A 25,147-nucleotide genomic window follows, 5' to 3' on the forward strand; every position below is an offset into this window, starting at 1 on the left:
CAGCCAGGTCTTGAAGAATATGTGAGGTTCAGTTGAGGATAGAGGTAGATGGGAATGAATGCATTTTTTCTAGAGAGAGGGAACATAATAAGCAAAGGAATAGAGAGGTCTAAAGTTTGTGGCCTGTTTGGAGTATAGGCTATGTGATGGGGAGCAGCCCGAGATAATATAGGAAAGCTAGCTAGTCAGGACCAGCTTCTGAACTGTGTATCTTATGCTGAGAAGATTGGACTTTCTCTTGTAGGTCAGGGATGGGCAAACTTTTTCTGTAAAGGGCCAAATAGTAAATATTTTAGCTTTGCAAGCCATTGGGTCTCTGTTGCAATTACTCAACTCTGCCATTGTAGCACAAAAGCAGCCATAGGTAGTACAGAAATGAATGAATGTGAATGTGTCCAAATAAAACATTTACAAAGACAGGCAGCAGGCCGAATTTGGCCCGCTGTAGTTTGCCTAACCCTGTTGTGGGTAATATGAATTATATAAGGCTTTTGGACCAGAGAACAATATGATCACATGTATACATTAAAGAGAGAACAGATAAGAATCTGAAAACTCTGAGCCCGCCCTATGGAAATGGTGGTGAAATGGAGGTTAACAACTCATAGAGTATCTCTCTGAATCATATGATTCCATATTTTTAAAAATATAGTCAATGTTGACACCTTACTCCCTATACAAATATAAAGCTTGAAGAAAATAAGTGGAGATTGGTTGAATAGAGTAGAACATTGCTTCTCAAACTTATATATAGATCCCTTTTAAAGGAAAAAAGCTGTCGGGCCCCTAGTGTTAACTGACAATCAAAACAATTAAAGCAGTTCTACCAGGTGCTGGTGCAATGATAAATATAAATGTAAATGTGGCAACTGAAATTCTACAACATTGCTTCTTTTTAAGTGATCCAAAGGATCTAGAATATGGCTATTAATTTTTAGAAATTATTCTTATAGAAAGCTAAAATTTAAAACTCTTAGCAAAATGAGATTGCTGAGATTCCATTAAAAAATTAGCATGGTCCTGGAAGTCCAGTGTGAAAAACAGGGATTCTAGAAATAAGTGATTAATTAAAAAGGAAGATGGTAAATGGATGAAGACTTTTGGCTGAAAATATTCCAGGAGTTTCTTGATGTCCTTAAGTATAGCCTCCACTAGCTGAAGTTCAGTGAAGCAGTGGGTGAGTGGAAAGAAGAAAAGCAACAGCACCCATAGACTTTGTGGAATATTTAAACAAAGTTCTTCAGCCTTCGAAGAATTTTGAGTTAAACAAAATATACTCTGCCACACAGTATGAGATGTAGTTGTCAGAACTGATGAGGGGAGTACCTCTAGAGCAGTACATCTCAAGGTGTAGTTCCTGACCAGCAGCATCAGCACCACCTGGGAGCTTATTAGAAATGCACATTATCTGCCCACCCCAGACCTACCCAATCAAGAAACGCTGGGGGCGGGCCCAGGAATCTGTGTTTTAACAAGCCCACCAGGAGATTATGATGCCGTCAAAAGCAGGAGAAACACTGCTGTAAAAAGTGAGTTAAGAAGAAAAATAGTCTGAACATACCAGAATTCCAGATTAAAAATTCTTAAGCTTTGCCTAACTTAGCTGGCAGAACTTGCTTATTTACAAAAAGTTTTGTTTTTCTTAAATGATCATGAGAATGTTATGCTTTGAAAACCAATTCCCATATTCTTGTGCAATATAAATTGTTTTTTTACTTTTATATGAAGTACAGTATACATTAGCTTAGAGATTAAAAGTTTCTGTAGACAAAGTGTAGATTTAAAGTACTTTTCTAGCACACTGGTTTCACCTCTTCATCACTCAGAATTTGTTCCTCTTCTAGAAGACAGATGTCAAAAGACAAACAAGAGAGACATGTCATCCCAGGACAGAAAGAAAAGCAAAGCACTCCTTCCAGAACTTCCCTTCCTAAGCAGTTTCTGAGCTCCTGCTGGCACTTGGAATGTTGTCAGAATACACATATTCCTCAATCAAGGATGAGAGTTGAGAGGGAAGGTAAAATCAAGTTAAGAGAATCTGAGAATGGGAACATCTGAGGAAAGAATGCTAGTAGTGGCCAGGTGCAGTGGGTAGCTCACACCTGTAATCCCAGCACTTTAGGAGGCTGAGGCAGGCAGATCACTTGATTCTAGGAGTTTAAGACCAGCCTGGGCAACATGATAAAACACTATCTCTACAAAAAATACAAAAATTAGTTGGGTGTGGTGGCACATGCCTGCAGTCCCAGCTACCTGGTAGGCTGAGGTGGGAAGATAGCTTGAGCCCAGGAGGCAGAGGCTGCAGTGAGCCGTGATTGCACCACTGTACTCCAGCCTGGGTAACAGAATGAGACCTTGCCTTAAAAAACAAAAACAAACCAAACAAAAAGTGATAAGCTTTGAGCATCATTAGATAGGATGAGCAACAGTTATTTGCTTTTTATTGAAGCAGAACTGAAACTTTGAACTTTGGTGTATTACCCAGAAGTTCTTGCCTCATGGCAAAATTCTATAATCTGAATCTGAAGGAAATTCATTTTCCACTGCTTTGGAAAGGAAAACCTAGCTAAAGAAGTAAACTTTTTTAAAATGAGAAATACTTAGAAACGTTTTCCCCTAGGATATGCCATGATAAACTTGATAAGACTTGGAAAAAGAAAAAAAAAAGGAAGAGATTTGTTACATATAACCAACAAAGAATATATTAAGGGCATTTTTTTTTTAATGGGCAAAAGATTCTTCACACAATAAGGAACACATTGGCCAATGAACATATGAAAAGATGCTCAACCTTATCATAATTCAGCAAAATACAAATTAAAACCACAGTGAAATACCACCAGAATGGCCAAAAATAAATACTCTGATAATACCAACAATGAGCAAGGATGAGGAGCAATGTGAATTGTCATGTGCCGAATCTGCTGGGAACGTTAATTCATGCAATCACTTTGAAAGTAGTTTGGCATTACCTAATCAAGTTGAGTATAAGCATACCCTTTTCCCAGCAATTCCATTCCTAGATTTGAACGTCAGAGAAACTCTCACACATGTGTACCAGGAACTAGGTAACAAGATTGTTTATAGCAAAGAAATAGAGGGGAGAGACTATAAGCAACTTAAATGTTCATTTATACAATAGAATACTCTATAGAAATGAAAAGAAAGTAGTATAGCTCTAAGCATCAACTCAAAACAATGAACAACATTAAATGAAAAAAGCAAGTCACAGAAGGGTGCATACTCTGCGAGTCTGTTTACATAACATACAAGAAAAGGGGCAGATCTAAAACTTGAGGATATGTACAAATAAGGCAAAACTCTGAAGGAAAGCAAGAGAATGATTAATTCAAAATCTGGTAGAGTGGCTACTTTTGGAGGGGGAGATGCAACTAGAGAAATGAACATGAGGGTATTAGTAATGTTTTCTTTTTTATGCTGGGCAGGGTGTTCATTTTATTCTTTAAGCAATATTGTAAACAAGCTTTGTGTAGTAGATTTTACTTTGGGATTAGGAGAAGCAATGTATTGGAGTAAGCTATTTAGTCTCTCCGTGGACTGTAGAATGTCATGTTCCAACTTTACAGAACCTGGGTGGCATACAGCATTGCTTGCCTTTGCTCCTGATACCTCATTCCTATCATATTGCCTGTTAGAGTGCCCTGTTAGAATGACCATTGAATGTATGACCCATACTAGGACATTCTTGAAAGTAAAGTTAGGGGCCGGGTGCGGTGGCTCAAGCCTGTAATCCCAGCACTTTGGGAGGCCGAGATGGGTGGATCACGAGGTCAGGAGATCGAGACCATCCTGGCTAACACGGTGAAACCCCGTCTCTACTAAAAAATACAAAAAACTAGCTGGGCGAGGTGGTGGGTGCCTGTAGTCCCAGCTACTCGGGAGGCTGAGGCAGGAGAATGGCGTGAACCCGGGAGGCGGAGCTTGCAGTGAGCTGAGATCCGACTACTGCACTTCAGCCTGGGCGACAGAGGGAGACTCCGTCTCAAAAAAAAAAAAAAAGTAAAGTTAGGGATGCATAAAATAATTAAACTTATATCTATGTCTATTTTAAAATATTCATTGAGAAAATTGGCTTATATACTGAAATTTTCAAAAATATATTAAAGCACATTAAAAACTTTTAAAATAGTAATTATTCAAACATTTAAAAAATAGCATGAACTAAATTATTCTTGGTACATATTTATATACTTTTATCAGTTTCTTACCCTTATCTGTCTGAAATACTATGTCATTGGTATTTTTATAAAGGGAAAAATTTTTTGAGTGGTCTTATTTTTTATTTTTGTCCCTTAAAAAGTTTACCTTCTTCAAAATTACATTTTATGGCTATTATATTGGAAAGTGCCGATATCTTCCATTGAATCTTCTCTGCAGACTGTATTCTTTTTAATGGAGAAAATACACTGTAAATATACTTGTAAGCTTGCTTATTTATTTATTTATTTATTTATTTTTAGAGAGAGGGTCTCACCTTGTTGCCCAGGCTGGAGTGCAGTGATGCAACTATAGCTCACTGCAGCCTCAAACCCCTGGGCTCAAGCAATCCTCCTACCTCACCCTCCCAAGTAGCTAGGAATCCAGGTGTGTGCCCCCATGCCCAGCTATTTTTTTAAAGTTTGCATAGAGATGAGGTCTCACTATGTTGCCCAGGCTAGTTTCAAACTCCTGGGCTCAAGTGATCCTCCTACCTCAGCCTCCCAAAGTATTGGGATTACAGGCGTGAGCCACTGTGCCTGGCCAAGCTTGCTATCTTAAAGTTGGAAGTACAAAATGGAGGCTTAACAAACAGTAATGACAATGATAATAATTTGCTAAAAAAAAGAAAAAAAGAAAAAAATTTCAAGATAACCAGTAAACCAGAAGAGGTGCCAATAAAACAGGTGTAAACCAGACCTGTCTTGGGCAGTTACACAAGTTGCCTGCAATGTAATATCTGCATAAACAAATTCTGTTAATTTGCTTGGTTTTTTTTTTTCCTATGATTACAGGATTTTTAAATTTTTTTGACACACTATTCTATTTCCTCCATATTTTCCAGAACAAATGCATAAATGTATCTTTTATAATGAGAATAAACCAACAAAACTGTACTTTCTCCTTCATTTTAACTGACTCCTAGCTAGAGATACTCATGCTTGAACTGGGATAGGTAAAACCCAGTCGTATGCTTTCCATGTATTCTGGAAAACATTTAGGACCTATGGTAGATCTGACCTCAACATCTCAACATTAAATCAGTAGTTCTCTTTCCTGGAATTAGAGATTAGTGCATCATGAGCATGGTGTCCTGTGCCTATAATTCTAGCTACTCGGGAGTCTGAGGCAGGAGGGTCACTTGAATCCAGGAGGTCAAGACCAACCAGGACACGACCCTGTCTTCAATCATGATTAGTTTTTTCAATCAAAAAATTAAAGTTTTTAATTTTTTAAAAAATTAACAAGTTAACATAAAATTAAGATGTGTCTTGAAATCAGACAGCCATCTTGTCTGCCATCTCTGAACAAATTACAAAAATGGACTCATAATACATATTTGCCCACAGGGCTTGCAATACTGTTTCACAAAGCTGGCTGTATTCTTCCTCTTCACAAACAGCCAGTCTCCATAGCATGTTTAGCTACAGACGCCTCTGCTGACTCTCCCTGCAACATTTTCATTGCTCGCCAGTAGATCTGTCTGCAGTTCTCAGGTCTACCAAGGGGGTGGTTCAGTGGTTCCTTGATATAATCCATCTAAAGATGAGAATCTACAGATCCAAACTCTCTCAAAGCCCTCTCATAATATTCTCTTATGTTCACCATCTTGCAGGATTGTTGCTTCTTTTCAAACTGAATCATTTTCCTGAAAAAGTCAACTGAAAATGGATGACTGTCCTGTAAACTTGTATACACAGCTCTGGCTTTTTTGTAGCCACCATGTTGATAAGCCCAATCCAGGTACTTACCCTTCAGGGTTACTGAGTTGGCACCTGTGACAGCTAAGAGAACTTTCTTAAAGATTGCCTCAGTGTCTTCTTGGCTTTTGGCATCTTCACTCCACTCTGTCAAGAAGTCTGCAATGGCAGACAAACCTGGGGTTCCAGGTGCACAGAGTCTTCTTCAAAAAGCATGGCTATGTCAGGGCTCTTTGAGTCGATCACCACATGCACATTCATCTGCCACATTGTCCCAGAGTCTCTAAATAATTCAGTCCCAGCTACTGCCACCTCCAGAGCTTCCCTCAGGAAGTTATGGCACAGCAACAACTCAAGTTAACTGCTTATATTGGAATTCTGGCAGAAGCTTGTTCTTGTGCCTTTCTGAATGCAGTCATGGTTCTTTCCAACCTCTTCCCTCTGAGGAACCCACTATTTGTCTTCTTAGTAAATCTTTCCAAGCAAAAGGTGATGTAACACTTCCACATGGCCTCCGTTGGCAGAGTCTTCGCTGCCTCTTCGTATACGGCACAACATCTCTCCTCCTTCTGGCCCTCCTCTGCTTTGTCTTACTTCGTTGTAGGCTGCTCTTCTCCCGTCTGTGGCTCGATCTCTAATTCTCATCTTGCCGCATAATCCCAAGTGAGAAGATCATCTGTGTGTAGAGCCTGAGGGTCATCATAAATTTCTTTTTGTAGACCTTTGGCAAAGTCAAATCGCCGTGCAGTTGAAAGCAGTGACACATGAAATTCTGCACCTCAAATTATGCTTACAGAATTTTCGTAGATGATCCGTGCCAACTCGCCCTTAAGGATTTCTTCAGAATAATCAGGATTCTCCACATCCATGTTGGCTTTTTCAAATTCTTGCTTTTCCTTCCTCAGTTTTTCAGCATGCATCAGCCTCATTCTAAAATAGTCTTGATAAAGTTTAGGGCCCTCTGGATGAAAGTGCAGTGCCCAAAGAAATAGTTGCCTTGTGCTTTCTGAAGACAATCAGTCTTCCATTTCCTATTTGGCTGCCATAATCCACAAAGCTGGCTTGTTGGAATGAATGGCCAACATGGCAGAAAATACCTTGCTAAGTTGAGTTTTAGTAGCCCATTTCTTACAAAAAACTACATAGGAGGCCGGGCGCGGCGGCTCACGCCTATAATCCCAGCACTTTGGGAGGCCGGGGCAGGTGGATCACCTGAGGTCAGGAGTTTGAGACCAGCCTGACCAACAAGGTGAAGCCCCATCACTACTAAAAATACAAAAATTAGCCGGGCATGGTGGCGGGCACCTGTAGTCCCAGCCACTCGGGAGACTGAGACAGGAGAATTGCTTGAACCTGGGAGGCAGAGGTTGCAGTGAATCGACGTCATGCCACTGCACTCCAGCCTAGGCAACGGAGCAAGACTCCGCCTCAAAAAACAAACAAAAAACTACATAGGAGAGCCAAAGTTGAATATCATCTTTCCTCTTTGCTGAGGCACATCGGAAAACACCTTGTACCCCGTGTACAACAGAATTCTCAATCTCATCCTTTCTAAATGAATATCCAATGCATGTTCTTCTCTGGATCTGTTCCAAAAGATTAATTTCATATTGAACATAATTGGTAAAGTCGTCCTTGAAAAGGGCTCTTCCCTGGATTCTCTACTCTAGATCAGAAGCCTTCTTAATGATAGCCTTAATCTCTGCATGACTGAACAGTCCAATGTGCTCCAGCTGTTGCAATTTGGGGAGCTGATCTTTGTGTTCCTGAATTATCTCTACAATGAGGTCCAAACTCTACAACCCCATGGGGAGGTTCTTAACCACAAACACATGCAGGAAGCTCCCCCATTTGCTTGTTGTTGGACCTAAGGTGGTTGCTAGTCAAGTTGCTGTCAGACTCTTGCGGTGAGCCTGCCTTTCTAAACACTTTGAACAGTTCCATTCATGGGAGATGGAAACACATCAAAGGAGCCTTAAAATGTTACTGGTTTGGCAGGAAAAACATACTAAAATATTAAGTTGAGAAAACTTGAGGGAAGGAGTAGTAAATATGTCAAACTGAAGTACTGAGCATTTTGCAGTCAAGAAAAAACCAAATCACTAAGTCTAAAGTGTATTTCCATAGGTAGTAAGTACTTTTTTTTTTTTTTTTTTTTGAGACAAGGTCTTGCTATGTCACCCAGGCTAGAGTCTAATGGCATGATCTCGGCTCACTGCAACCTCTGTCTCCTGGGCTGAAGCCATCCTCCCATCACAGCCTCTTGAGTAGCTGGGACCACAGGTGTATACCACCACACCTGGCTGATGTTTCATATTTTTCACCATGTTGCTGAGGCTGCTCTTAAACTCCTGAGCTCAAGCGATTCACCTGCCCCAGCCTTCCAACGTTCTGGGATTACAGATGTGAGCCACTGCATCTGGCCCAGTACTAGGTATATTTTATGAGACAGATGGTTCATACATATGACTAGAATATAGAGAAATCCTTGGTTTTTCGCCTTTCCTATAGAACAATCCTGCCAAATCAACAGATGATTAGCTCTTTGATATATGCCAACTTCTGTGTCTCTAGAGCTTCTATTAACCTGCTTGTTGATTAACCTCATAGCTGTCCAGGAGAGATCACACAATAAGGAAACGATGATGGTCCCTTCCCATAGTCAGACCCTCCGACCAACCTTGTCAATCAGTGGGTGACATATCCCAGCATGATTTTGAGTATTTTACTCAAACATCTTCAGAATGCTATATTTTTTCCTTTAAAAACACCTCAGAAAAATATTTTCAAATGCATCTTTTCAAAAGAAAATTTTTCCTAGTGGCAAGAGACCACTCCTGTCATGTGGAATGTATTGATATCCCCCCATATTAATATTGAGTCATATTGTGCTCCTGAATAATATATAGTAAAACAAATGTGCCTTAAACACATTGTGCTGAAGCAAAGTACTCTGGTAAAATAATTTGAAAACCATTGATGGAAAAACTTTTATTTTGGCACATAATTTCTTTCCCCCTAAAATTTAATTATTAGAAATTCTAAATTCTGTCAAGTGACTGCCTTAATGGATTTGAATTTTGTTTTATCTTTTCCCTCTTTTTTCCTGGTTTTTTTTTTCAACACAAGGCAAAGAACATTGAATGATTCATAAAGAAGAATAGCATGTGATATATGATCAAAGAATATATGACATATGGAAATTACATTTCACTTAACCTAAGAATTAGATCGAAGTAGGTGGAGATGACTCACTATTTAAAATGTTTTTGTTTCTTCTCTCCGTAGCTTTAAGAAAAAGTAGAGATCACTTCTGACTGTACTGAACAGCAGAAATTAAGTGACTTGCTACACTGTAAATCATGGCACTGCCATTCCGTAAGGACTTAGAAAAGTACAAAGACCTTGATGAAGATGAGCTCCTTGGGAATCTGTCAGAAACAGAACTGAAACAACTGGAAACTGTTTTGGATGATCTTGACCCAGAGGTAGGTGCTAGCTGATGAAGAGAAATGAAATAACTTTTCAAATTCTTTGAAACTCAGTAGCTGCCTTTGAGCTTTTTCATGACTTTTCTCTGGCACCTTCTACCCCCTCCTCTTTATTCCAAATCAGTTTGCTTTTGGCTTCCTCTCCAGTTCCCCACTTCTGCCTCCATGTGTTTACTAACATGACTGTCCTAAACTACTCCAGTATCCTTATTTTCAAACATCTCCTGAAATTTCTTCCCCCTCTAAGAAATTTTTCTCCTCTGTGCAGGCAGGGATATTTTTAGTACAATGCAGCAGGTGATTACCTTTTTGATACACGCCAACCTCTGTCTCTTCCGAGTTTGTATGCCAGGTGGCTCCAGTGTAGAATGCCTCTAAAAGATTCTTCATGACCCTAAATCTACTTGTTCCCTTTCTGAAAGATGCTGACCCAATCGATTAAGTTTCCAGTCATTGGAAGAATAGATCTAAGTAATTTCTTGACAATACAGCAGTCCACTGTGGAGCAGACCTGAATATATGTATGTAAGCTTTAACTTGCAAGGTGGATGTTGTTTGTCTTATAAATTACACAAGGCTTAGATAGACACCCATGACCCTTGAATTGTTATTCCCTGATATGTCGGGGGAGGGGCAGTGAGGTAAGAACCTGAAGGTCCTGAAGGTAATGGTTGTTTGCTAGGCTTCTTTTCTTTACCACATTTCTTTATGCCAAGATGTTGATTTTAAGTATCCTCTAAGGACTGAGATGGAGTTCATTTTATAACATTGTTCTTTTTACTGGATGATGTGTCTATACCATAGATCAAGTCCCTTAACCATAATTACTATTATAAGGAAAAGTTCCCAGTACACCTAATTGGAGGGGGATTACTCAGGATAACAGTGCTGTTTTTAATCACATCACAGCAATATCTTCTATAGGCAGTTCAATCTATTAGACCTATTTGAATCAAATGGTTTTAGAACTGGAAAAAGTGGACGAGTGCTCACACCTATAATCGCAGCACTTTGGGAGGCCGAGGTGAGTGGATCACTTGAGGCCAGGAGTTCGAGACCGGCCTGGCCAACATAGTGAACCCCGTCTCTGCTAAATATACAAAAATTAGCTGGGCGTGGTGGTGCATGCATGTAGTTTCAGGCTATCCCAGGCTACTTGGGAAGCGGAGGCATGAGAATTGCTTGAACCAGAGAGGTGGAGGTTGCAGTGAGCCGAAATTGCACCACTGCACTCCAGCTTGGGTGACAGAGCAAGACTATCTCAAAAATAAATAAATAAATAAATAAATAAATTTATAAATAAATAAATAAAAGAACTGGAAAAAGCATAAGCCTTTATCTAGTCCCTAGTCCAGGTTTCTCAATCTTGACACTATTTACTTTTGAGGTTGCATAATTTGTTGTAGGGGGGCTGTCCTGTGCATTGGAGGGATGTTTAACAACATCCCTGGCCAGTAGCACACTCCTCCTGTTTTAAAATATTCCTAGGATATTGTTTTAATCAGGTTTGGTAATGGATGACAGACACTGAAACTACTGCCTTGAAAGAAGGGTTTACTACTTACAGTTCCAAGAGCAGGAGGCACACCATGCCACACAGAGGCACATGGGGAAGCACCCAGGTTGGTCAGGTGGCAAAAGGATCAAGGAACAAGCATGGCCAAGAGCCTTTATTGTGGTTCAATAGGAATGAATGGGTGAGTCAGGATAGGCAAATTTTAACAAGTTTAGGACTAGATAGTTTGAATAATTTTAACAGGCTCAGGGCTATGTAAGTAGTCTCTAGTTGTCCAATATCTGGCTCTGGGTGATTTAGGGGGAGGGGAAATACTGGCTTGGTAAGTGAGAATTAGATAAAAAAGAGGTGGTTAGGAGAATTGGTTGGTTTGCATATGAAAGGTGTGCTCAGGGTGAGGTTGGTAGGGAGTAGTGCTCTCTAGCTAGCCCTGGAAGGAGTGATCTCCAGGATTAGCAGGGCCCCAAGATGTCAAAGCATCAGAAAACTCAGAAAATAAAAAACATGACTTTTTTTAGAGCCCAGTTGTCACTCTGTTCCTCAGGCAAGAGTGAAGTGGTGCAATGATAGCTCACTGCAGCCTTGAACTTCTGGCTCAAGCGATCCTCCCACCTCAGCCTCCTATGTCGCTAGGACTACAGGCAAGCACCACTATACCCAGCTAATTTCTTTGTAAAATTTTTTGTAGAGGCAAGGTCTCGTTATGTTACCCAGACTGAAAACCGTGATTAATACTCCTCCCCCTGAGCTGACAACCAAAAATGTCTCCAGACATTGCCAAATGTCCCATAGGGGACAAAAACACTACTGGTTCAGAAACATTGATCTAGTTCATGCCCTCTGTTTTACAGATGGAAAACAGAAATTACGTCAGTTATTACAATTAGGGAAAGAGCTGGGACTAGGTCCCTCACTGCCTCATTGATACCTGGCGGTCTAGCAGTCTTTCTGTTAAACCACACTGAGTCTCCTCCCAACTCATGCACTATGGTATCAGTCTGAAATCTGATGGCTTATTTTTCATTTGTAAATCCATGGCCTGCTTCTTGTGTGGGGAGGCTTGATTAGCCTCTAAATGTCTTTTGCAAACCCCCCAACCCCAGTCATAACTCCCCTAACCTCAATACTGTTAGTTGAGACTAGGAGAACAATGATGTTTATGACAGCATCTGTTTGTTGGGTGACATGTTTTTGGAAAGCATTCTGGTAAAGAACCAGGTAAGAAAAGAGGTCAAGGATAGTAGCAGCGAAATACCACTGTAACTTACAAAGTCTCAGGAAGTAGGTTGAAGGTATGTGTGGTACCTTATATTTTGGAGGACTGTTTTACTGTCCTTCTGCTATATTCAGTGTACGTGTTTGCTAACTCACTGCATTTTTGCCAAAAAAAAAAAAAAAAAAAATCTATCCCCAGAAGACAGCCAGCCTAGCAAAAGCTTTCCCCTGCCCCACCCCCGAAGGCTGGGAATATATTTTACAGCAAAATTGCACTACAAGAGAGAAACATGTCATTTTTAGTGACAATCATATTAAAGAAAATTTTTATCTGAAAAGTAATTATGATCTATTAGCTTACTTGATTAGAGTATATTTCTAATGAAGCTTGGTTCATGAGTTTATAGCCTCTAAAACCAGCTAGCTGTCATTTAGTTTGTGGTTAGACTGTTTTTGGCCAGGTATAGTGGCTCATACCTGTAATCCTAGAAGGGAGATTTGCTTAAGAGCAGGAGTTCCAGACCATCCTGGACAACATAGCAAGACCTTGCCTCTACAAAAAATTATAAAAATTAGCTGGGGGCATGGTGGTGCACACCTGTAGTTCCAGTTACTCCAGAGGCCTAGGCAGGAAGATTGCTTGAGCCCAGGAGTTCAAGGTTTCAGGAAGCTATGATCACATCACTGCACTCCAGCCTGAGCAATAGAGCAAGACCCTGTCTCCCCTCCAAAAAAAAGAAAGAAAGAAAAAAAGGCTTTCTAAGGAGCCAGGATTTCAGCTATCATATTTAGGACTGTGTGTGTCGCATGGGCTTGAACAGGCAGGTAGAGTAGTGCAACTTCCATTACCACCGCCATGAAATAGCAATATATACATCTATGCATTATTGATGGAGAAGTAAAGTAACTTTTTATTATTGATGGAGAAGTAAAGTAACTTTTTATTAATTTGCCTTAATGAGAATCTTTAAAAGCATTCTACCATTTACTTTATTCAGTAAATATTTGGGGACAACTTGTAGATTTCAAGTACTATGCTAGGCTTAGGAATACAAGAATGAGCAAAACAAATGTGGTATTTGCCCTCATGACGCAGGCTGGTAGGAATAGGAGCAGTTTGACATTAATCAAATAATCATACCATATTAAAAGAATAGTAAATGCTACACACTGTAAGAGCTTGTGATGAGAGGTTAAGAAAAGCTTCCCTGGGGGAATGGAGCTACAATCTGAAAAATGAGTTGCAAAAAGGGATAGGCAGAGCATTCCAGGGAAGGGAGACCACACACATAGAGGCCTGGTGGTAGAAGGAAGTATGTAGCAAGTACAAGAGAGAAAAAAAAGTCCAGTGTGACGGGAATGGAGAGGATGTATGAGATGAGCCTAGGGTGACAGATTGAGGGGCTGGTGGTGAAGGATAAAAAATATCAGGCAACTGATACAGTTGGGAAGCTAGTGTAACAGTCTCAGCAAGCTTGGATCATAGTTTGGACCAAAGTAATAATGTTGGAGATGGGAAAAAGATGAATGAGTTCTTCAGGAAGTAAAAGAGTAGGGTTTGCAGGTCAATTGGAAATGGATTCTTCATGTGTAGTTCCTCTCTTGATTTCTAAGTCTAAAGGTAGAAATCTTATGTTTCTTTTTTATGGTTCCATAAACAATTTTGTATTACAGAAATATACTTGGTACAGAGTTAGGAATGGACGTCCTGTATGTTTCATCTTTATAGTTCAGCTTTCTGTGTAGTAGGTACCATTACATAAAGGGTAACACAGGTGAATTTTATGAAAATTATTATGTATCTCAACAAATGACCACAGTTGAAGTGCTGTATTTCCTAGTTACAAATTGAATATTTTCTATTAACATTACCCTTATAAGATTACCCTTTATAATGAAAAATTGTCTTATACCACCCATGAAATTCAATTGGGAGGTTTTGCAAAAGAGGGCTGGCCCTTCTGTGTGATTTCTCTGGCTGCCTCCCATTTTCAAAGCAAAGATATACCCAGAAATAGGAGACAAGGCAGTCTCACCTCTTTGGCTTTTGACAAGCAAAAGGACGGTGCTCTCTTTGTCTAGTCAGCCCTTGTGTTTACTGCGCTTAGTGAAAATTAAGGGACTACAGGAGAAAACTTTAATCCATCACCTTCTACTCCACCTCCCTCAACTCTAAGTCAGTCCATGCACTCAAAAGCTTTATCCATGTGGAAACCCAGGAACATAGCTCTTGCTATGAGTATTTCAGGGGTCCCTTGGGGCATGTGAAACAATGATAGTGATTGTTGCAAGTACATCCTAGTGCTCATGTATATATGTATGCATACACACATAAGTGGAACATCTCACATTGTGTTTAAACTGAAGTAAACAATCTGATATTCTACTGTGTGGTATACATGTTTTAATCATGAAAAAGTCTGTACAATGAAATGGAAGTCATGAAGGAATATCATGTACAGAGTCATTTAACACTCTTGTAATAGAATTATTCTCTGTACATATACACTGAGCAATTAAGCATTAATAAAACTTTTTAAAAAAACTTTTATTTTAAGTTCAGACATACATGTGCAGGTTCGTTACGTAGGTAAACTTGTGTCATGGGGGTTTGTTGTACAGATTATTTCATCACCCAGGTATCCTAATACCTGTTAGTTATTTTTCCTGATCCTCTACCTCCTCCCACCCTCCCTCCTCTATGCTCCAGTGTGTGTGCTCTATATGTCTGTGTGTTCTCATCATTTAGTTCCCACTTAGGTAAGTGAGAAGATGCGGTATGTGGTTAATAAAACTTTTTTATTAGTATCCCAGAACACTTAAAAACTAAAGATTGTTTCCTGCTAGTAGAATCCTCTCTGAAGAAAATGTTCTATTAGAAAACATATGCCGGGCGCGGTGGCTCATGCCTGTAATCCCAATACTTCGGGAGGCTGAGGAGGGCAGATCATCTGAGGTCAGGAGTTGTAGAATAGCCTGGCCAACATGACAAAACCCTATCTCTACCAAAAATGCAAAAATTAGCCAGGTGTGGTGGCAGGCGCCTATAATCCCAGCTACTTGGGAGTCTGAGGCATGAGAATGGCTTGAACCCAGGAGGTGGAGGTTGCAGTGAGCCAAGATTGTGCCGCTGCACTCCAGCTTTGGGGATAGAAGGAGGCTCTGTCTCCAAAAAGAAAAGAAACTGTACTAATGTATGTGCCTATTTTAATAATAATGTAAGTGAATTCTACCTAATAAAAAAGAAGTTTCATGTTTGGAGCAGTTGTATATTGCTGTCCTAAAATCCTGCAATGAAGTGTTTAGTGCCTGTATCACATTCCGGTCTGTAATTCTTTTTTACATGGGTAATCTTCGGAAGCATATAGCATTAGCATTCTTTTTGGTCATACTGGCTGATTCATTCTCTCTGGCAGAATGCCCTTCTGCCTGCAGGGTTCCGGCAGAAGAACCAGACATCAAAGTCCGCCACAGGGCCATTTGATAGAGAGCATCTCCTTTCATATCTGGAGAAGGAAGCATTGGAGCATAAAGACAGGGAAGACTATGTGCCCTACACTGGAGAAAAAAAAGGTAAGCCCAGAATTTTGAAGTTATTATGTGGTAACACTTGATTTTTCTTTTTATAGGTGGGTATGGAGAAAATCATATTTTTAGAGGTACATCATTGGTAGCCTTAAATATAGGATACTGTTGACTTAAATATTTATTAGTTTAGACACTTTATTTACATTTTTCATCAACTTGGCCAATAAGTTTCTTCTTAATGATGTTAGTGAAGTTTTTTTTTTGTTTGTTTGTTTTTTTTTGAGACGGAGTCTCACTGTGTCTCCCAGGCTGGAGTACAGTGGCGCGATCTCGGCTCACTGCAAGCTCCGCCCCCCGGGTTCACGCCATTCTCCCGCCTCAGCCTCCCAAGTAGCTGGGACTACAGGCGCCCGCTACCGCGCCCGGCTAGTTTTTTGTATTTTTAGTAGAGACGGGGTTTCACCATGTTAGCCAGGATAGTCTCGATCTCCTGACCTTGTGATCCACCCGCCTCGGCCTCCCAAAGTGCTGGGATTACAGGCTTGAGCCACCGCGCCCGGCCAGTGAAGTTTTATTACACAATGATTTTGTATAACATTCTTTAATTCTCTACTGTAACAGATCTAAAAGTGTATTGAAGGAAACTTTTAAATCCAGTGGTAGATTACAGAGTACAAATGATGTTAAGGCATCTATTCTCACTGCATTCTTTAAAGTGGAATGCCATAAAACAATTCATGCCATATTTTCAAAGACCCTTTTTAAAAGCTGTTCTATAGCCATCCTTATTAATTCATGGTTATGACTGCTAATGCTTCGTAATCAGTACTTTTAGGAAATTTTTCTAGTCCAAGTCTCCCTCATTTAAGTGTTTGTGCTTATGTATCCTCAGTGGAGCTTAAGTACAGCTGTGGCTTTTTTTTTTTTTTTTTTTGATTTTTTTTTTGACAGAGTCTTGCTCTGTCACCCAGGCTGAAGTGCAGTTGTGTCATCTCACCTCACTGCAACCTCCACCTCCCGGGTTCAAGCGATTCTCCTGCCTCAGCCTCCTGAGTAGCTGGGATTACAGGTGCGCGCCACCACGTCTGGCTAATTTTTGTATTTTTAGTAGACATGGGGTTTCACCATGTTGGCCAGGCTGGTCTCAAACTCCTGACCTCAAGTAATCCACCCACCTTAGCCTCCTAAAGTGCTGGGATTACAGGCGTGAGCCACTGCTCCTGGCCACAGCTGTGTTCTTAAAAGTTCTATATATATACTTAAATGAAACAGGATAAGTTTTTCAGCTTTCCAAACAGGTTAGAATATAGGTTGACCTAAAAACGCAAATTCTACATTCACTCTTATTTGGAATATTGTGTATAGAATACTGGGGAATGGTGACAGCAGTGGCAAAGCTGCATATCAGCTCTTGCAGGCACCGTTTTTATGTCTGAATTCTTTCTAGTCTGGGCAGGAAGAATGGTACTTGGGCTTTTTATTTGAGAAAGAGGCCCTTCTCAATAATTTTGGCCAGAACTGTGTCACATGACTACCCCTTAGCTGCAAGGGAAGCAAGAAAGTTCATTTTAGCACTCCAGCTTCTATAGTAGAGGAAGGCTAGTGAATGGTAATAGTAGGTAAGCCGTAAACTCAGCACTTGACTTTTCCAAAATTATCCATCACCTCAGCCCCTGTGCTTTTTCTTTAGAGTCCTCCTCCCCTTCATCTCTTGTTAAGGATCACTATCTTTGTTACTTGAGTTAGGGTTCTCCAGACAGACAGAACCAATGGGATGTGAGGGGAGAGAAAAGTTTATTTTAAGGAGGCTTTTAAAATTCAAAATCTAGCAGGCTGGAGACGCAGGGAGGATTTACTGTTCTTGTCGAAAGGCAGTCTAGTGGCAGAATTTCTTCTTACTTTGGGGATATGAATCTTTGTTCTTTTAAGGCTTTCAACTGATTAAACGAGGCCCAGCCACATTATGTAGGTTAATTGGCTTTACTTAGAGTCCACTGATTTAAATTTTAATCTCATCCAAAACAACAAAAACAAACAAACAAAAAAAACCTTCATGAAAACTTTTAGAAGAATGTTTGAGAAAATATCTAGGCACCACAACCCAGCGAAATTGACACATAAAACTAACCATCACACCACTGTTACAGGTGGGAATGTCCTGTCCCTCAGGTGTTTGGGGCCAGAAAAAGAGTTCAAAACCAATGCAGAATTTTGAAATGTGGAGAATCATAAAGACAGGCAGAGGCATCTCTTCCTTTTTATTTGTCCAAGAAAACTACTGGTTATATTTTCTCTGTACAGCCATACAGATGTCAGTGTTTATGGCTTTAATCCTGCTTAAATTGGAGAACATAATTTTATGGGAAAAAATACTGGTTGATCACCTTCTATTCTGTGTGTTTTAGGTGGACTCTGGGGGTATAATTTGGAAAGGAATGGAGGTAGAAACAAAGGGAGAGATGTGAGAAAAAGAGATGTCAGAAAAAAACTATGGAATTTGAGGACAAGGAGAAAAAATAAGAGACCTGAAAGAAAGCTGCATTTGTCCCAGGCTAACCCAGGAAGCTTCCTAATATGCCCTTGTTTCATAATCTCCAGTTACCTAGGAAAATACCTTGGAGGATTAGAGGAAATAGGAAAGAAAGTAGAGAAGAATTATGGAAAATAAGAAAATACAAGAGGGGGAAAAGGATAGAGGTGAGGAATATGGGTGACATTAGGAAAAAGTGCTGTATCCTCAACTATTGTAGAATATCTTTGTCCTCCTATGTATCTTTCTAAATTTTTACTTCTTACTTTAGGTTTTAGATGGGTAAGAATAAATGGAAGTAGTTGAACAAGTAATTTTACATTCACAATCAGTGGTTTCTCTTTATAGTACATTCAGTATTTTTACTGCATCTTTTAGCTACATATGTCTATTAAATATTGTTTATGGGTGGTTCTGATGCAGTGATTAAAATGATAGCTTTTTTTTAAAATAATGAACTTTTTGTTACGTAGAGAAAATGCACAGATCATCTGTATGTAGCTCAGTGAATTATAAAATAAACACACCATGGTTTATCTAAACACTCAGGTAAAGATAACATCAGCAGCCAAATGCGGTGGCTCACGCCTGTAATCCCAGCACTTTGGGAGGCCGAGGCGGGCGGATCTCTTGAGGTCAGGAGCTCGAGACCAGCCTGGCCAACATGGTGAAACCCCGTCTCTACTAAAAATACAAAATAGCCGAACGTGGTGGCACGTGCCTATAGTCCCAGCTACTTGGGAGGCTGAGGTAGTGGAACCGCTTGAACCCCGGAGGCAGAGGTTGCAGTGAGCCAAGATTGCTCTACTGCACTCCAGCCTGGGCGACAGAGCCGAGACCCTGTCTCAAAAAAAAAAAAAAGATAACATCAGCACCCACTGAAGGCCCTATCATGCTCCTTCCCAGTCACTTTTCCCTTTTGTCTTCTGAAAAGTAATAACCAACATAGTGTCTAATAAAATGATTAGTTCTGCTTGTTTTGAACTTTATATTGATGGAAACATACATTCCGGGCATCTGGCATGCCTATGTCATACAGTTTTTGTGAGGACCAAATTTGTTTTGGTTTGGTTTTTAGAGATCAGGACTCACTCTCTTGTTGCCCAGGCTGGAATGTAGTGGCACTGCAACTTGGGACTCCTGGGCTCAAGCAATCCTTCCGTCTTAGCCTCTAGAGTAGCTAGGACTACAGGCACATGCCACCACACCCAGCTGAGGACCAAATTTGTTAATGGGTACACTGAAATGACTGTAAAGGATCATATGGGAGATGATTACCAAACAAGAGATTTTCATTCTCTGTCATGGAGGAGTGGTCCAGAACAACCATGGGGTGAATTTGTGAGTTTCATCAATCTATCAGATGGAAACACATACTATCAGATGTGGTAGAATCAAGCCTTATAAGCCATGTCACAGTACCACGGACCTGAAGGAGGGCAGATTCCTCTTCAATAATCAAGCAACTTTGGCTGTAAAGCTCTGCTTTGAAATATAGCAAAAAGCCACCTCTAGTGTTCTGAAATCCACCCTAGACTCTCATCTTTAAAGCAGTTAGCCTTAGTTTTCCTTAGTCACGAATATGCCATCCTTTCTCTTCATCTAATCTCCAAGATCCTGATAACATTCCAGAAGGTCCTCAGAGTAATTCATCTGTGTCTTATTAGAATACTTCCCATCAAGCTAAATGTTAATCTCCTCTGTAGCTCCAAAAATCCAGAAGCTTGTTTTTTAAAGATGCCTCTCCTATGACTCTGCCCTGAACACCTGGGTTGAGTCTCAGATTTTTTACTTAATAGCTTATTTTAGTGGAGATGGACTTTCAGATTGAGGATGCTTTCCCCTACAATAGAGGTCTTCCTCGTTCTTCATAAAAGTTTGCAAACCTACCTCTATTGAGAAACAAAGGCATTTTACTTTCTTGGTACATTTAGATTAGTTAGAATCCATAAGATGTTCTCTTGTTCTCTAAATGATTTTTTCATTCAAACATGACTGGCCTCAGGGTGCAGTACCTAATGGCAATATTAGCCTTCTGACCAGGGAATGTTATAGCAGTGTCATTCAGTTCCTTGAACTCTTTGCAAGTTATATGCCAAAATCACAATTATATGCCAAACTTATAAATTAATTATTTTAAAGGGTCTATCAGATGACTGCCTAATTTTTTTTTTGGAGATGGAATCTCACTCTGTCACCGAGGCTGGAGTGCAGTGGCCTGCCACCACGCCTGGCTAATTTTTATATTTTTAGTAGAGACGGAGTTTCGCCATGTTGGTCAGGCTGCTCTCGAACTCCTGACCTCAGGCGATCTGCTGCCTTAGCCTCCCAAAGTGCGGAGATTACAGGCATGAGCCACTGCACCTGGCCGACTGCTTTTTTAAGAGCAAAAACTTGGGAACCACTAAAAGGATTACTTACCTAGTCATTAGACTATTTTCTCATATTCTGAGACTCACAATTAATTATACTTGTTATTTTTTCACTTAAAGGCACACTCTGTTTCTGGAGCCAAAATTAGACATAACTGGCCAGGACAGGAGGGAATCCTTATAAAACTAAAAATTGCACATGGTAGGGTTTTTCCTTTTGACCAATAAAAAAGTATATATTCATGCCAAATTTTATTTTCTAGATTGCTAAAAAATGTTTTTTAGAAGCCTGATAGACTAAGGACACTTAAGAGTTATTATATGTAAATCCATTAATAATTTCACCTCATGATTTGTGAAATGATTGTTTATATGTTTTACAGAATTGAAAGCATATGTCAATATATGAGAAGAAGAAAGTAATCCTAATTAAGTGAAGCTCAAGGCCTTATGTCTTACATGCATTTGGGGGAATATTTTGTCCTATACTGGTGAATGTTTTACGTTTAATACTATAGTTTTATTAACAGCAAAAAGACATTAGCTAGTAAAGGTAAGCTGACAAAAGGTGTGTTACGGATTGTTTTTAAGTGCATTATTTACCATAGAACCCACAATATACACATGTTAAATTCGCCTAAATCTAATAAGCTCGGTAGGAATGGTATCATGATATCAAATAATCTTGACAAAGATGAATGGAAATGTCTTTCTTATGAGTCTACTATGTTCAAAATGTTGAGAAACTGAATGTTTAAGAAAATTAAAACAATCTACCTCTTCTTACTGTCTGTTAAAAAAAATTAAAACAGCTGGGTGTGGTGGCTCATGCCTGTAATCCCAGCACTTTGGGAGGCCAAGGCAGGTGGATCATCTGAGGTCAGGAGTTCAAGACCAGCCTGGCCAACATGGGGAAACCCTGTCCCTACTAAAAATACAAAAATTAGCTGGACACGGTGGCGTATGCCTGTAATCCCAGCTACTTGGGAGGCTGAGGCAGGAGAATCGCTTGAACCCAGGAGGCAGAGGTTGCAGTGAGCTAAGATCGTACCACTGCACTCCAGCCTGGGCGACAAAAGTGAATCTCCATCTCAAAAAAAAAAAAAAAAAGTTAACAAAATTAATAACATATTTTCTTTTTTCTTTTAATAAAAAAAAATAGAGACAGGGTTTCACCATGTTGCCCAGGCTGGTCTCGAACTCTTGGGCTCAAGCACTTCCATCTGCCTCAGCCCCCAAATTGCTGGGATTACAGGTGTGAGCTACTGTGTCCTGGTCCATATTTTCAATATATGTACCTTTTGCTTAAAAATATCATGTTAAAATGTTGGAAAGGTACATGTAGCTTTTTACCTCTTCCTCTTTAAAATTTTGCAAAGTATATAACTGAGACATAGGCCAGCACAAGGGTGAAAGAGAGTATTCATCCAGCTTGTTCTCATTCAGAGAATGGTGAAAATTCTCAGTGCTGATTATTAGTTCCCATGATATTTTTACGTAGCATGTGTATTCTGTCTCAAAGATAGATGAGGCATAGAACCTTGCCATGAATTTATCACTTACAGAAATACTGTGTCCCAGTCTTCAGTATTTTTTTACTGCCTGTCATTTTGTTTTGTTTTGCTGGGGACTCTTCCTCTCTGTTGCTAGTATCATGCTCCACCCTTACCTAGACTAAGATTTTTTTTTTCCCTGTGTTACTTCACGGATGGACCAGAGCCATGGCTGCACCTTATATCCCATACAGAGATGTGCATTCTAATTCTGTTTGAGCTGCTGACTCACCCGCTGTGGGCTCCTCCCTTCCTTGCACCACACTCCTTTTCTTCCTGCTGGGCCTTGGGGTACAGCCATTTATGCCTTTTGGTGGTTGTTTTCTCTTTTCCTATCCTGAGAATGGAACGCCCTTATGTTCTTTCCCAAGAATTCCACATGCCCCTCCCTGCTCTTCTAAAGGTAAATTTCACCCAGTTGCCTTAAACTAAGGACTTCCCATATACTGTTCAAGTTATTTATTCACAGTTATGTTAGCTTTCCAGAAAACCTACTCTTTCTCACCTTTCTGAATATGTGATTTCTTTGGAGGAAAGACAGATGTGATCCCTTAGTAAACCAGAAAGATCATGGTTACAAACCTGCCTACATCTACAGGATTACATAACCACCACTGGGCAATTGGTTTCCGCTAAGTCCAAAGATAAAAACTGGCTCTTATTTTTGTAATCATATTTTATGAATCCTAAACGTCCCTTGTAGACCTGAAAAGTGGTCTTCCCAGGCACTGAAGCTGGTGTTTGAAATGGGCTATTTACATTAGTCATGCAGATGCTGGCATCTCCTTTTCAGACGGGTCATGTAATATCATTTGAATGATTCACTGTTAACTCCTTTAGGGTAAGGAGTTAGCCAGATGGATGGCTTGTTACTCATGTTAACACGCGGTTTTATGGGGAACCTTTCCTGGATAACTACACCCACTCTGGATAGTTCCTTTCCTCCAATATTTCTTCATATGATTTACATACCATAAAGTACTGCTTTTTATTTATTTATTTATTTTGAGACGGAGTCTTGCCCAGGCTGGAGTGCAGTGGCACGATCTTGGCTCACTGCAAGCTCCACCTCCCGGGTTCACAACATTCTCCTGCCTCAGCCTCCTGAGTAGCTAGGACTACAGACGCTCACAACCACGCCCGGCTAATTTTTTTTCTATTTTTAGGAGAGACAGGGTTTCACCATGTTAGCCAGGATGGTCTCGGTCTCCTGACCTCGTGATCTGTCCACCTCAGCCTCCCAAAGTGCTGGGATTACAGATGTGAGCCACCATGCCCAGGCTAAAATACTGCTTTTGATCGTTTCAGAATCTTGTACTATGAGGCTTTGTTTATTTGTTTTTAGGATTGTTATATCCCCTTGATGAATTGTCCTTTTTGTTATTATGAAATGACCTTTGTCTCTGGTAATATTCTTTGCTATAAAACCTACTTTGCCTGATGTTACTAGAGCCTTTCTTTCTTTTGATTAGTTGGCATGGTATATCTTTTCTGTTTGTCCTATCTGTTCTTTGTTGTTATTGTTGTTGTTGTTGTTGTTTGTACTCCAGCCTGGAGTGCAGTGGTGTGATCACAGCTCACTGCAGCCTCAAACTCTTGGGTTCAAGTAATCCTCCTGCCTCACCCTCCTAAGTAGTTGGGACTACAGGCATGTGCTACCATATCTGGCTAATTTTTGAAATTCGTTTTAGAGGTGGGTCTTGCTATGTTGTTCTCAAATGCTTGGCCTCACACAATCCTCCCAGCCACCTCAGCCTCCTGAGTAGCTGGGATTACGCATGTGAGACACTGCACCCAGCACTTTTAAAAAACAAAAAATCTTTCGGCCAGGCATGATGGCTCACACCTGTAATTCCAGCACTGCGGGAGGATCACTTGAGGTCAGGAGTTCAGACCAGCTTGGGCAACACAGTGAGACCTTGTCTCTACTAAAAATGAAAATAAATTAGCTGGATGTGTTGGTGTGCGCCTGTAGTTCCAGTTACTCTGGAGGCTGAGGTGGGAGGATGGCTTGAGCCCAGGAGTTTAGTGCTGCAGTGATCCATGCTCATGCCACTGCACTCCACCCTGGGCAAAAGAGTGAGACTCTGTCTCAAAAAAAATTAAAAAATCTTTCATGCCTTTACTTCACTTTTTGAACATATGTAATGTAATTATAGTAACTTTTAATATCCTTAACTTGCCAATTTTATCATCTATCATTAAGTCAATTTTGATAGACCGATTTTTTTTCTTCTTCTTCTAGATCAGATTTTCCCGTTTCTTTGCATGTTTGTAATTGTTTGTTGGGTATCAAACATTAACTTTCCGGTGCTGGATGTATTGATATCCCTATATATATTCTTGAGTTTCATTCTGGGATGCAATTAAGTTACTTGGAAACAGTTTGATTCCTTAGAGTCTTGCTTTTAAGATTTGTTAGGTGAGACTAGAGCAGTGTTCAGTCTAGGACTAATTATTTCCCCAATACTGAGGCAAGACCCTTCTGAGTTCCCTACCCAATTATGAGCCTTGTGAATTGTCAGCTTTTCCAGTCTGGCTGGTAGGAACAGGTTCTTTTCCCAGCTCTGCATGAACACGGGCATTATTACCTCTAAGCTTTCAGATTTTTTTTTTTCTTCCTTGGCTCAAGGTAGCTCCTCACATACACGTACCAATTGGTGCTCTGCTGAACACTCAGTGCAACCCTCTGCACAACTCCTGGGCTCCCTCTGTGTGCAGCTCCCTCCTCTCTGGTTCCCTATCCTTCAAACACTGGCTGCCTTGGTTTTTCTGGACCTCAGCTGTGTCTCCTCAGCTCAGAGTTCACCAGGCTCTTCCTGAATTTCTGCTCCCTGATCTGCAGCCTGGAACCTTTCTCCAGGCAATAAGCTAGGTAATCATAGGGCTCACCTCTTTTTTCCCCATTTCATAGGTATCACTGTCCTTTGTTGCCTGATGGCCAGTGTCTTGAAAACTGTTGTTTCTGGCCAGGTATGGTGCCTCATGCCTGTAATCCTAGCCCTTTGGGAGGCTGAGGCAGGA

At 40.3% G+C, this 25,147-nt stretch overlaps 1 protein-coding gene and 1 pseudogene across 1 annotated transcript in view; one reads left to right on the forward strand and one right to left on the reverse strand.

The window, feature by feature from the left end:
* Nucleotides 1-25,147, forward strand: part of TMOD3 (tropomodulin 3) — a 79,221-nt gene that overhangs the window by 22,674 nt on the left and 31,400 nt on the right. The window contains exons 2-3 of the mRNA XM_025390325.1: nt 9,207-9,406; nt 15,557-15,713. Coding sequence (XP_025246110.1) covers nt 9,281-9,406; nt 15,557-15,713 — 283 coding nt within the window. The 5' untranslated portion in view covers nt 9,207-9,280. The remainder of the gene's footprint in view (nt 1-9,206; nt 9,407-15,556; nt 15,714-25,147) is intronic.
* Nucleotides 5,611-7,735, reverse strand: LOC112627723 (annotated as a pseudogene).

This window comes from Theropithecus gelada, chromosome 7a (assembly GCF_003255815.1).
Source record: "Theropithecus gelada isolate Dixy chromosome 7a, Tgel_1.0, whole genome shotgun sequence".
NCBI classification, from domain to species: domain Eukaryota; kingdom Metazoa; phylum Chordata; class Mammalia; order Primates; family Cercopithecidae; genus Theropithecus; species Theropithecus gelada.